Source organism: Babylonia areolata, chromosome 2, assembly GCF_041734735.1.
Source record: "Babylonia areolata isolate BAREFJ2019XMU chromosome 2, ASM4173473v1, whole genome shotgun sequence".
NCBI lineage: Eukaryota > Metazoa > Mollusca > Gastropoda > Neogastropoda > Buccinidae > Babylonia > Babylonia areolata.
The window spans coordinates 72251649-72265156 of record NC_134877.1 but is presented as its reverse complement, the minus strand read 5'-3'; the positions used below and the strand labels follow the sequence as shown (position 1 = coordinate 72265156).

Below are 13508 nucleotides of genomic sequence, written 5' to 3'. Positions count from 1 at the left end.
TAGATTGCGCCAAAGCAGCAGTCCCATCGTCTACCTCCAAGCCTCAGGTCCATAGAACGCCCTGGTTCAACGCGGAATGTCGGGAGGCCCGTAAGTCTCGGAAGAGAGCGCAGCGACGCGTCTTTCGGAGACCGGAGACCGATAACGTTTGAACCCATCAACAGCTGAGGGCGAAAGCCAGGTATGTTTTTAAAAAGAGCCAGAGGAAGTCATGGAGAGATTTTTGTTCTTCCTTAACCTCCAACACACCCAAGAAGAAAGTGTGGAGGGTTTTAAAAAGAATTAAGGGCAAAAACGTATGCCCAACCTTTCATCATCTTAAACTTTCAGACGCTCTGGTCACAGAGAAGAAAGCAGTTGCCAATTTGCTTGCCTCCACAATTGAACAGAACTCGAGATCTGCTAACAAATCTGCTCGGTTTCTTAAAACCAAAAACCTGTCAGAAAAAACACCATGTAACTTCTTTTCCGACAACACAGAGAATTACAACCTTCCTTTCACAATGAATGAACTTAAATCTGCCCTTCAGACCTGTACCGATTCCTGTCCAGGAATGGACGAGGTCCATTATAAACTCTTAAAGCAGCTTCCCCAAACCTGTCTGGACACCCTGCTTAAGTTATAACCACATCTGGGTCACAGGCTTTTTTCCACCCTCCTGGCGGAAAGCCCTCATAATCCCGCTGCCGAAACTGGGAAAAGACCCCTCGAACCCCTTCAACTACCGCCCAATTGCACTGACCAGCTGCATCTGCAAACTGATGGAGAAGATGGTCAACGGTAGACTGATGTGGAAACTAGAGACCGACGGCCTTCTGGCGAAAGAACAGTGCGGTTTCCGCAAGCATCGCTCTACCGTTGACCTTCTGGTTCATCTGGAAACCACTGTAAGAAATGTCTTTGTAAACAAACAACATGTGGTGGCCATATTTTTTGACTTGGAGAAAGCTTACGATACCACCTGGAAATTTGGTATTCTCTCGGACTTGCACAAGCTTGGCTTCCGAGGACACCTGCCTCAGTTCATCCACAATTTTTTACAAGACAGACAATTCCAGGTGAGACTCGGCACCACCCTGTCCGACATTCACGAGCAGGAGCTGGGTGTCCCGCAAGGGAGCATTCTGTCGCCGGCTCTTTTCAGCATCAAAATTAATGACATCGTTCAATCCGTTCAGAAGGGATCGGACAGCTCGCTGTTCATGGACGATTTTGCCTTATATGCAACTGGCAGCACATATGCCAGCATCCAGCGACGGCTTCAGCTCTGCGTCAACAAAATCCAGTGTTGGGCAGAGGAGAATGGCTTCACATTTTCGTCCTCCAAAACTGAATGCATCCATTTTCATATTTTCGCCAGTTCTATCCGGACCCTGAAATCCGTCTGGGAAAATCCACCATCCCGGCGGTCAAGGAAGCCAGATTTTTAGGGGTCATCTTTGATCAGAAGCTGAACTTCCTCAGCCATATTAAACAGTATCTTGCCAAAAAGCACTGAACATCATCCGAGTTGTGGCACACACGAACTGGGGGTGCTGATAAGAGAACTCTCTTGCACCTCTACAGAGCCCTGGTCCGGTCCAAACTGGATTATGGAAGTGTAGTATACGGCTCAGCCAGACCGTCCTACCTGAAACTGTTGGACCCTGTACACCACCAAGGACTCCGTCTCAGCTTAGGTGCTTTCCGCACCACCCCTGTGCACAGCCTGTACGCAGAGGCGGGGGAACCGCCTCTCTCCAACCGCAGACTGAAGCTGACCCCTGAATTATTATTTGAAATTGTTTTCTGAACCTACAAACCCTGCTTATGACGCTGTATTCAACAACCCTTTCGATAAGAAATTTACAGACAACCCAAACTGCATACCTCCTCTCGGACTCCGCATTCAGCCGCACTTAGAAAATGCCGATCTGGATGTCGGTGGTATCTCAGATTTCTCTAAGTTCCCTGACAGCCCTCCGTGGACCTTTACAACACCTGAGGTGCGATTCGATCTGGCCTCATACCGTAAAGACACCACCAGTTCTCTGGCCTACAGAACTTACCTTTCGGAACTCTGCCACAATTCCCCACTTTTCAAAGCATCTTCACTGACGGTTCCAGGTCAGAGGACGAGTCGCTGCATCTGCGTTCTGTCCCGCCTTTCCTGACCGGCCCTCAATGGAACACATCCTGTCTGACAGCTCGGTGGTACACTGCGGAACTGACCGCACTGGTTCTGGCGGTAAAAATGGTTCTCTCTTCGAAACAAAAGAGATTCATGATCTTTTCCGACTCCTTGTCAGCCCTGGAGGCGATCGCCTGCAGGAATATCACTCATCCCAAACTGCTGGAATTTTGTGAAGATTTACTCTCGCAACGAAGAAAGGATACGAGGTTGTGTTGGCCTGGGTTCCCGGACATGTTGGCATTCGTGGTAACGAAAGGGCGGACCTGCTGGCCAGGAACGCTGTAAAGAAAGAATTATCCAGATCCTTTGTACCCTATACAGACATGAAGCGGAAGGTGAACACTTACGTTAAGGATCTTTGGCAAGAGGAGTGGAACACCCAGACGGACAACAAGCTCTTCCAGATCCGTCCGGACCTAAAAGAGACCCTCCCTTCAGGGGTGAAGAACAGAAAGGAGGAGTCTGTGCTGTGCAGACTGCGTACGGGGCACACTTTTTTTTACTCATTCTTACTTGTTGAAGGGGGAGGAGGCCCCTCGATGCATTCCCTGTGATGAGCCTCTCACCGTGAAACACGTGCTCCTTGACTGTTGGGATCTGCATGACGTTAGACGCAGACATTACACGGCAGTTTCTTTGAAGACTTTGTTTCGTGATGTCCCTCCGTGGGCGATGATGGACTTCTTAAAAGAAGTGAACATTTTTAACCAGATTTGAAGGTTTTAAACTATGGAAGTTTTTTTAACTTTGGAGTGGAAAGTTTGAAGTGGTGACTCATTTTAATTTGTTGTTTTTTTATCCTTGTAGTAGTTATTGACGCGGCGATAGCCTTGAGATGGCCTTAGTGGTCGGCGAGGCTCTAAGCACCATAATTTCATTTCATTTCATTTCCCCACACCCTGACACTGTGAGTGATGTGTTCAGATCCCCACGACCTGAAGCTGTGGACCCGTGTGAACGGAGTGACCAAACAGGACAGCAGCACCAACCAGCTGGTGTTCAAGACTCCACAGCTGGTAGCTTTCATCTCCAGGTCAGTGCCCCCACACCACACCCACACCCCTCCTCCCCCACACACCCTCCACACCTCTCTTCACCCACCCCCCTCCACCCTTATACACCTCTTTCCCCCCCACACTCCTCCTCCCTCCTCCACCCCCACACCACCCCCACACCCCTCCTCCCACACACACCCTCCACACCTCTCTTCACCCACCCCCCTCCACCCACCCCCCTCCACCCGTACACACCTCTCTTCCTCCACACTCCTCCTCCACCCCCACACCACACCCACACCCCTCCTCCTCCACCCTTTCACACCTCTCTTCACCCACACCCCTCCTCCCCCCTCCACCCTTACACACCCCTCCTCCCCCCTCCACCCTTACACACCTTCACCCACACCCTCCACCCCCCCCCACCCTTACACACACCCCTCTCCCCTTGCACACCTTTCTTCACCCACACCCTCTTCCCCCCTCCTCCCTTACGCACCTTTCTTCACCCACACCCTCTTCCCCCCTCTCCCCTTTCACACCTTTCTTCACCCACACCCCTCCTCCCCCTCCACCCTTACACACCTTTCTTCACCCACACCCTCTTCCCCCCTCTCCCCTTACACACCTCACCTCCTTCCCCCTCCACCCTTACACACCTCTCTCCCCCCCACACCCCTCCTTCCCCCCTCCACCCTTACACACCTTTCTTCACCCACACCCTCTTCCCCCCTCCACCCTTACACACTCACCTTCTTCCCCCTCCACCCTTACACACTTCTCTCTCCCCCCACACCCCTCCTCCCCCCTCCACCCTTACACACCCCTCCTCCCCCCTCCTCCCCCCCTCCACACACACCTCACCTCCTTCCCCCTCCACCCTTACACACCTCTCTCCCCACACCCCTCCTCCCCCCTCCTCCCCCCCTCCACCCTTACACACCCCTCCCCCCCCCTCCACCCTTACACACCTCTCTCCCCACACCCCTCCTCCCCCCCTCCACCCTTACACACCCCTCCCCCCCCCTCCACCCTTACACACCCCTCCTCCCCCCTCCCCCCTTACACACCCCTCCTCCCCCCTCCTCCCCCCCTCCACCCTTACACACCTCACCTCCTTCCCCCTCCACCCTTACACACCCCTCCCCACACCCCTCCTCCCCCCCTCCACCCTTACACACCCCTCCCCCCCCCTCCACCCTTACACACCTCTCTCCCCACACCCCTCCTCCCCCCCTCCACCCTTACACACCCCTCCTCCCCCCTCCACCCTTACACACACCCTCCTCCCCCTCCTCCCCCCCTCCACCCTTACACACCTCACCTCCTTCCCCCTCCACCCTTACACACCTCTCTCCCCCCCCCTCCTCACCCCCTCCACCCTTACACCCCCCCCCTCCCTTACACACCCCTCCTCCCCCCTCCACCCTTACACACCCCTCCTCCCCCCTCCACCCTTACACACCTCTCTTCCCCCACACCCTCCTCCCCCCTCCACCCTTACACACCTCTCTTCCCCCACACTCCTCCTCCCCCTTCCACCCTTACACACCTCTCTACAACCCACACCCTTCCACCCTCATACTGATACTCACCTCTCAGGCTCATAACACTGAGGAGGTTTGTGGCAGGATGTGAAGAGTAAGAGTTGCGACACAACTGGAGTGGCTCCACTGAAGAAAGCGGGCTAACATAAGCACCCCTCTGTGAAGGCCAACATTCTAAACGAGCAGTTCTGCTCCGGCTTCACTGAGGAGGACCTGAGACAGATCCTGGAACTAGGTGAGAGCCCCTACCCAGACATGCCTAACATCATCATCTTTGAAGAATGCGTGAAGTTACTGAGGAACCTAAACCCTTGAAAGGCAGCTGGTCCAGACAACATTCCCTTTCACCCCCTGGTTACAGTAGCTCAGGAACTGGCCCCTGCACTTACCCACCTCTTCAGTCTATCTCTTGTCACTGGAAAAATACCTGAAGTCTGGCGACATGCTTGCAGCCCATCCAGCATACAAGAAAGGAGATCAGAGCTCTCCAGCAAACTACCGTCCCATCTCACTGACATCCGTCAGTGGCAAACTGATGGAACACATCATTCAAAGTGCCATCCCATCACACCTTGGCAAGCACAAGATCATTGTCGATGCCCTCTTGGATTTCGCAAAAGAAGATCGTACGAATCACAACTGATCTCACAGTGGATGACCTGGCAGCAGCGCTTGAGGAGGGAGGACAAATGGATACCATCATGCTGGACTTCTCGAAGGCCTTTGACAGGGTGCCCCACCACTGCCTCCTTCTCAAGCTCTGTCACTGCGGAAACTGTGGACAAACGCTTTGCTGGATTGAAGAGTTTCTCACCAACAGAGCCCAGCAAGTGAACGTTGAAGACAGATCTCCACCATCGGCCAAATCACCTCTGGGGGTTCCTCAGGGATCTGTCCTTAGCTCTGTTTCTCATCTACATCAATGACATCAACAAAAACATAAGATCCACGATCCATCTGTTTGCCGATGACACCATCCTATACCGGCAGATCAGATCCCAAGCAGATACCAACGCCCTCCAAGAAGATCTGAATGAACTTGAGCGTTGGCAGAAGACCTGGCAAATGTCATTCAATGCCAGCAAATGTCATGTCCTCTCAGTGACAAGGAAGAAAAAACCCTCCTACCACCCTACTTTCTGCATAACGAGGAACTCCAGAAGGTGGAGAAAGCCAAATACCTGGCGTACAGTTGTCTAAAGACCTTCACTGGGAGCATCCAGGCCACAACAGCAAAGGCAGACAAGACCAGTGCCTTCATGTATAGGAACCTGAGAGGATGCCCCTACATCACGCAGACAACATGCTACAAGGGGCTTGTGAGGCCCATCCTAGAATATGCTGCACCAGTCTGGGACTCCCCGCAACAGTATCCTCACAACCACCTGGAGATGGTACAACACAGACCAGCTCAGCGAATTATGCATGACTTCCGCCCAACCACCAGTGCAACCGAGCTTATCACCAGGCTGGAACTCAACCCCCCTCAAAGTGCGCCGGCACTGCAGCCAAGGCCACCATGATGTACAAGATCATGGGTGGTTTAGTTGAGGTGGCACCCCAGGAAGGTACTTCAGTGCGGACAATTAGAACCGTCTGAGGCCACCCAGAGAAGCTACAGGTACCTTCTCCCGCACAGACTCCTGCAGGCACTCCTTCCTCCCTTCAGCTGTCTGCCCGTGGAACCAGATTCCAGACCATATAATCTCAGCCATTTCCCCTCAGTCATTCAAGACCAGGACTGAGGCCTGGCTGTGAGCCTCAGCATCAGTATAGCTTCAGGACAGGATTTAATTTTTTTGTTTTTTGTTTTTTGATGTGTTTTTTTTGACTGATGCTGTGTGGAGCCCGGGTTCCCCTGGCTGAACTAGGGGCTTAACGGTCCGCACACAGACATCAGACATCTAGAGCGCACCCCTGTGTTGTGGATTGTTGCCCTGTATAGGTATTGTAACAGGATTGACAAGAAAGTGTTGATGTGTGTTCATCACTCAGGTTCATGACACTGATGACAGTGTTGATGTGTGTTGGTTCATGACACTGATGACATTGTTGATGTGTGTTCATCTCTCAGGTTCATGACACTGATGACATTGTTGATGTGTGTTCATCACTCAGGTTCATGACACTGACGACAATGTTGATGTGTGTTCATCACTCAGGTTCATGACACTGATGACAATGTTGATGTGTGTTCATCTCTCAGGTTCATGACACTGATGACATTGTTGATGTGTGTTCATCACTCAGTTCATGACACTGATGACAGTGTTGATGTGTGCTGGTTCATGACACTGATGACATTTGATGTGTGTTCATCTCTCAGGTTCATGACACTGATGACATTGTTGATGTGTGTTCATCACTCAGGTTCATGACACTGATGACAGTGTTGATGTGTGTGGTTCATGACACTGATGACATTGTTGATGTGTGTTCATCTCTCAGGTTCATGACACTGATGACATTGTTGATGTGTGTTCATCTCTCAGGTTCATGACACTGACGACAATGTTGATGTGTGTTCATCTCTCAGGTTCATGACACTGACGACAATGTTGTGTGTTGGTTCATGACACTGATGACAATGTTGTGTGTTCATCACTCAGGGTCATGACACTGATGACAATGTTGATGTGTGTTCATCTCTCAGGTGTCATGACACTGACGACAATGTTGATGTGTGTTCATCACTCAGGTTCATGACACTGACGACAATGTTGTGTGTTGGTTCATGACACTTATGACAATGTTGATGTTGTGTTCATCTCTCAGGTTCATGACACAGATGACAATGTTGTGTGTTGTTCATGACACTGATGACAATGTTGGTGTTCATCTCTTCAGGTTCATGACACTGATGACATTGTTGAGGTGTGTTCATCACTCAGGTCATGACACTGACGACAATGTTGATGTGTGTTCATCTCTCATGTTCATGACACTGACGACAATGTTGTGTGTTGGTTCATGACACTGATGACATTGTTGATGTGTGTTCATCTTTCAGGTTCATGACACTGATGACAATGTTGATGTGTGTTCATCTCTGAGGTTCATGACACTGATGACAATGTTGATGTGTGTTCATCACTCAGGTTCATGACACTGATGACAATGTTGTGTGTTCATCACTCAGGTTCATGACACTGATGACAATTTTGTGTGTTCATCTCTCAGGTTCATGACACAGATGACAGTGTTGATGTGTGTTCATCTCTCAGGTTCATGACACTGATGACATTGTTGATGTGTGTTCATCTCTCAGGTTCATGACACTGATGACATTGTTGATGTGTGTTCATCACTCAGGTTCATGACACTGATGACAATGTTGATGTGTGTTCATCACTCAGGTTCATGACACTGATGACAATGTTGATGTGTGTTCATCACTCAGGTTCATGACACTGACGACAATGTTGTGTGTTGGTTCATGACCACTGATGACAATGTTGATGTGTGTTCATCTCTCAGGTTCATGACAAAAGACTGTTGATGTGTGTTCATCACTCAGGTTCATGACACTGATGACAATGTTGATGTGTGTTCATCTCTCATGTTCATGACACTGGACGACAATGTTGTGTGTTGGTTCATGACACCGATGACAATGTTGATGTGTGTTCATCACTCAGGTTCATGACACTGACGACAATGTTGATGTGTGTTCATCACTTCAGGTTCATGACACTGATGACAATGTTGATGTGTGTTCATCTCTCAGGTTCATGACACTGACGACAATGTTGTGTGTTGGTTCATGACACTGATGACATTGTTGATGTGTGTTCATCACTCAGGTTTCATGACACTGACGACAATGTTGTGTGTTGGTTCATGACACTGATGACAATGTTGATGTGTGTTCATCTCTCAGGTTCATGACACTGGACGACAATGTTGTGTGTTGGTTCATGACACTGATGACAATGTTGATGTGTGTTCATCTCTCAGTTCATGACACTGATGACAATGTTGATGTGTGTTCATCTCTCAGGTTCATGACACTAATGACAATGTTGTGTGTTCATTACTCAGGTTCATGACACTGATGACAATGTTGTGTGTTGGTTCATAAGAATGTTGTGTGTGTTCATCTCTCAGGTTCATGACACTGATGACAATGTTGATGTGTGTTCATCACTCAGGTTCATGACACTGACGACAATGTTGTGTGTTCATCACTCAGGTTCATGACACTGATGACAATGTTGTGTGTTCATCACTCCGGTTCATGACACTGATGACAATGTTGTGTGTTTGGTTCATGACACTGATGACATTGTTGTTGTGTGTTCATCTCTGAGGTTCATGACACTGATAATGTTGTTGTGTGGTTTCATCTCTCAGTTCATGACACTGATGACATTGTTGATGTGTGTTCATCACTCAGTTCATGACACTGATGACAATGTTGTTGTGTGTTCATCTCTCAGGTTCATGACACTGATGACATTGTTGATGTGTGTTCATCTCTCAGGTTCATGGCACTGATGACAATGTTGATGTGTGTTCATCACTCAGGTTCATGACACTGACGACAATGTTGTGTGTTGGTTCATGACACTGATGACATTGTTGTTGTGTGTTCATCACTCAGATTCATGACACTGACGACAATGTTGATGTGTGTTCATCACTCAGGTTCATGACACTGACGACAATGTTGATGTGTGTTCATCACTCGGGTTCATGACACTGATGACAGTGTTGATGTGTGATCATCTCTCAGGTTCATGACACTGACGACAATGTTGTGTGTTGGTGCATGACACTGATGACATTGTTGATTGTGTTCATCACTCAGGTCATGACACTGATGACAATGTTGATGTGTGTTCATCTCTCAGGTTCATGACACTGATGACAATGTTGATGTGTGTTCATCTCTCAGGTTCATGACACTGGATGACAGTGTTGATGTGTGTTCATCTCTCAGGTTCATGACACTGATGACAATGTTGTGTGTTCATCTTTCAGGTTCATGACACTGATGACATTGTTGATGTGTGTTCATCTTTCAGGTTCATGACACTGATGACATTGTTGATGTGTGTTCATCTTTCAGGTTCATGACACTGATGACAATGTTGATGTGTGTTCATTACTCAGGTTCATGACACTGATGACAATGTTGATGTGTGTTCATCACTCAGGTTCATGACACTGATGACAATGTTGATGTGTGTTCATCACTCAGGTTCATGACACTGATGACAATGTTGATGTGTGTTCATCTTTCAGGTTCATGACACTGATGACATTTTTGATGTGTGTTCATCTTTCAGGTTCATGACACTGATGACAATGTTGTGTGTTCATCTTTCAGGTTCATGACACTGACAATGTTGATGTGTGTTCATCTTTCAGTTCATGACACTGACGACAATGTTGATGTGTGTTCATCTTTCAGGTTCATGACAGAAGACTGTTGATGTGTGTTCATCTTTCAGGTTCATGACTCTGAAGACTGTTGATGTGTGTTCATCTCTCAGGTTCATGACAGAAGACTGTTGATGTGTGTTCATCTTTCAGGTTCATGACAAAAGACTGTTGATGTGTGTTCATCTCTCAGGTTCATGATAGAAGACTGTTGATGTGTGTTCATCTTTCAGGTTCATGACAAAAGACTGTTGATGTGTGTTCATCTCTCAGGTTCATGACAGAAGACTGTTGATGTGTGTTCATCTCTCAGGTTCATGACAGAAGACTGTTGTTGTGTTTTCATCTTTCAGGTTCATGACAAAAGACTGTTGATGTGTGTTCATCTCTCAGGTTCATGACAGAAGACTGTTGATGTGTGTTCATCTCTCAGGTTCATGACAGAAGACTGTTGATGTGTGTTCATCTCTCAGGTTCATGACAGAAGACTGTTGATGTGTGTTCATCTCTCAGGTTCATGACAGAAGACTGTTGATGTGTGTTCATCTTTCAGGTTCATGACTCTGAAGACTGTTGATGTGTGTTCATCTCTCAGGTTCATGACAGAAGACTGTTGATGTATGTTCATCTTTCAGGTTCATGACAAAAGACTGTTGAGTGTGTTCATCTCTCAGGTTCATGACAGAAGACTGTTGATGTGTGTTCATCTTTCAGGTTCATGACACTGAAACCAGGTGACCTGATATTGACTGGCACACCACCTGGTGTTGGAGTCTTTCGCAAGCCACCAGAATTTCTCAAGGTGAATGACTCACATAGAGTGGATTGTGTTTTCAACAGTTTAAAGAAATTGAATGTGTTTTCAAGAGCTATAAAGAAATTAGATGTGCTTAGAATAGTTTTAAAGGATTGGCAGTCCAGATGCCAATGGTTATCCCAGTGACATCAGTGGAAAATGAAAGCTGGTTATCTCAATGACATCAGTGGAAAAGGAAAGCTGGTTATCTCAATGACATCAGTGGAAAAGGAAAGCTGGTTATCTCAATGACATCAGTGGAAAATGAAAGCTGTATAAATTAGTGAAGCTGTGCCTGGATCAGACCTGCAGCCAGTCAGTGTGTGAGACATGGAGAAACAGGAAGTGGTGTGAAGGAGGGGTGGGGGGTGGGGGTGGGGGGACTGAGCTATGGTGAGATATGAACTGAACTATGGGGAGTTTGAACTGAACTATGGGAAATTGGAACTGAACTGTGGGGAAATTACTGAACTCTGGGGAAATTGGAACTGAACTGTGGGGAAATTGGAACAGAACTGTAACTGAACTGTGGGGAAATTGAAACTGAACTGTGGGGAAATTGGAACTGTACTGTACTGTGGGGAAATTTGAACTGAACTATGGGGAAATTGGACCTGAACTGTGGGGGAAATGGAACTGAACTATGGGGAAAAAGGAACTGAACTGTGGGAGAAATGGAACTGAACTATGGGGGAAATTGGAAGTGAACTATGGGGAAATCAGAAATGAATTGTGGAGAAATGGGAATTGTACCATAGGCAAATGGGAACTGAACTATTGGGAAATGGGGATGTAGCAGTGGGCTACAGGGAACTGAACTATGGGGAAATGGGGATGTAGCAGTGGGCTACAGGGAACTGAACTATGGGGATGTAGCAGTGGGCTACAGGGAACTGAACTATGGGGAAATGGGGATGTAGCAGTGGGCTACAGGGAACTGAACTATGAGTAAATGGGAACTGGGCAATAGGAACTTAATGTTGGAGAAATCAAATTGAACTGTAGTTTCAGTTTCAGTTTCAGTAGCTCAAGGAGGCGTCACTGCGTTCGGACAAATCCATATACGCTACACCACATCTGCCAAGCAGATGCCTGACCAGCAGCGTAACCCAACGCGCTTAGTCAGGCCTTGAGGAAAAAAAAAAGAAAAAAAAAAGGTGAATAAATGATAGATAAGCTTACACAAATAAATAAATAAATAATAACTATAATGTTAAAGAAAAAAAAAAAAAAAAAGATAAATAAGCAAATAGATGTAAAACATGAAGACACACATTCACATATACACCCACACATGCATAACAGATATGCACCGAACATGCAGTTTCACAGATACGAAAGCACACTAGAAATGAGTGTGTGGAGGAGGGGGGTAGAGGAGGTGCAGGGTAATGTGTGTGGTGTGTGTGTGTGTTGGAGCTCATGTACGTTTATATGTATTTGACTGTGATTGAACTGTAGGCAAATGGGAACTTAATGATGGAGAAATCAAATTGAACTGTAGGCAAATGGGAACTAAATGATGGAGAAATCAAATTGAACTGTAGGCAAATGGGAACTTAATGATGGAGAAATCAAATTGAACTGTAGGCAAATGGGAACTTGGAGAAATACAAATCGAACTGTAGGCAAATGGGAACTTAATGATGGAGAAATCAAATTGAACTGTAGGCAAATGGGGAACTGAACTTCGGGGACGTGGAAACTATGGGGAAATGGGTACCGGGTAACTTGAAATTTGGGGAAATGGGAACTTGAACTTCTTGGAAAATGGAAATGAACTATTTATAGTTCCCTGTGGACTGCTGATAGCAACCAAACATTGTTTCCTTGTGGACTGTTGAGAGCAACACAACAGGCAATGGGTTTCCATGGCGCATGTGAGATGATACACATCAGGTGTGGGTGTCTATGGCACATGTGAGATGGTACACATCAGGTGTGGGTGTCTATGGGGCATGTGAGATGATACACATCAGGTGTGGGTGTCTATGGGGCATGTGAGATGGTACACATCAGGTGTGGGTGTCTATGGGGCATGTGAGATGGTACACATCAGGTGTGGGTGTCTATGGGGCATGTGAGATGATACACATCAGGTGTGGGTGTCTGTGGCTCATGTGAGATGGTACACATCAGGTGTGGGTGTCTATGGCTCATGTGAGATGATACACATCAGGTCCTCCCGAAACCTGGAGGGGGTCAGGCTGGTGTTCTCCTGACCCACTCCCGGGAGGGTCACTACCTTGTCGTGGTCGGGAGGCTTAGTGGCCAGTGATCGAGCGAGCTATGTCGGCGGGGGCATCAGTGCTTCTTGGGGTTTGGTGCTCTGGTCCCAGGTCTTAATTGACAGCCTACATAGCCATCGTAGCTGTTAGGGCTGAATAAGTGGTGGTTTTGTACTGATGCCCCTGATAGGGCTTCCCATGCCGAACAGGTCGTGAGTGAGGCCCAAACTAAACGTGACCCACTGTCCCTTTCGCTATTCTTTGTTCTTCTTTTTACCGCCTCTTTTCTGTCCTCAGCTGCCCATCAAGCCTTCTTTTCCACATTCTTTTTTTTCTCTGCGGCCTTCTTTAGGCCCGCCGTGTTTGCCGTGCGGCGCGACCTG

General features: G+C 47.8%; 1 protein-coding gene across 3 annotated transcripts in view; it reads left to right on the top strand.

The window, feature by feature from the left end:
* The window catches only part of LOC143276939 (oxaloacetate tautomerase fahd2, mitochondrial-like), a 58750-nt gene that overhangs the window by 23596 nt on the left and 21646 nt on the right, over positions 1–13508 (top strand). For all 3 annotated transcript variants that reach the window (XR_013053663.1, XR_013053661.1, XM_076581614.1), the window contains exons 5-6: positions 3099–3207; positions 10816–10903. Coding sequence is in view for 1 of the 3 variants with exons in the window: in XM_076581614.1 (XP_076437729.1) it covers positions 3099–3207; positions 10816–10903 (197 nt within the window). In the remaining 2 variants the exon portion in view is untranslated. The remainder of the gene's footprint in view (positions 1–3098; positions 3208–10815; positions 10904–13508) is intronic.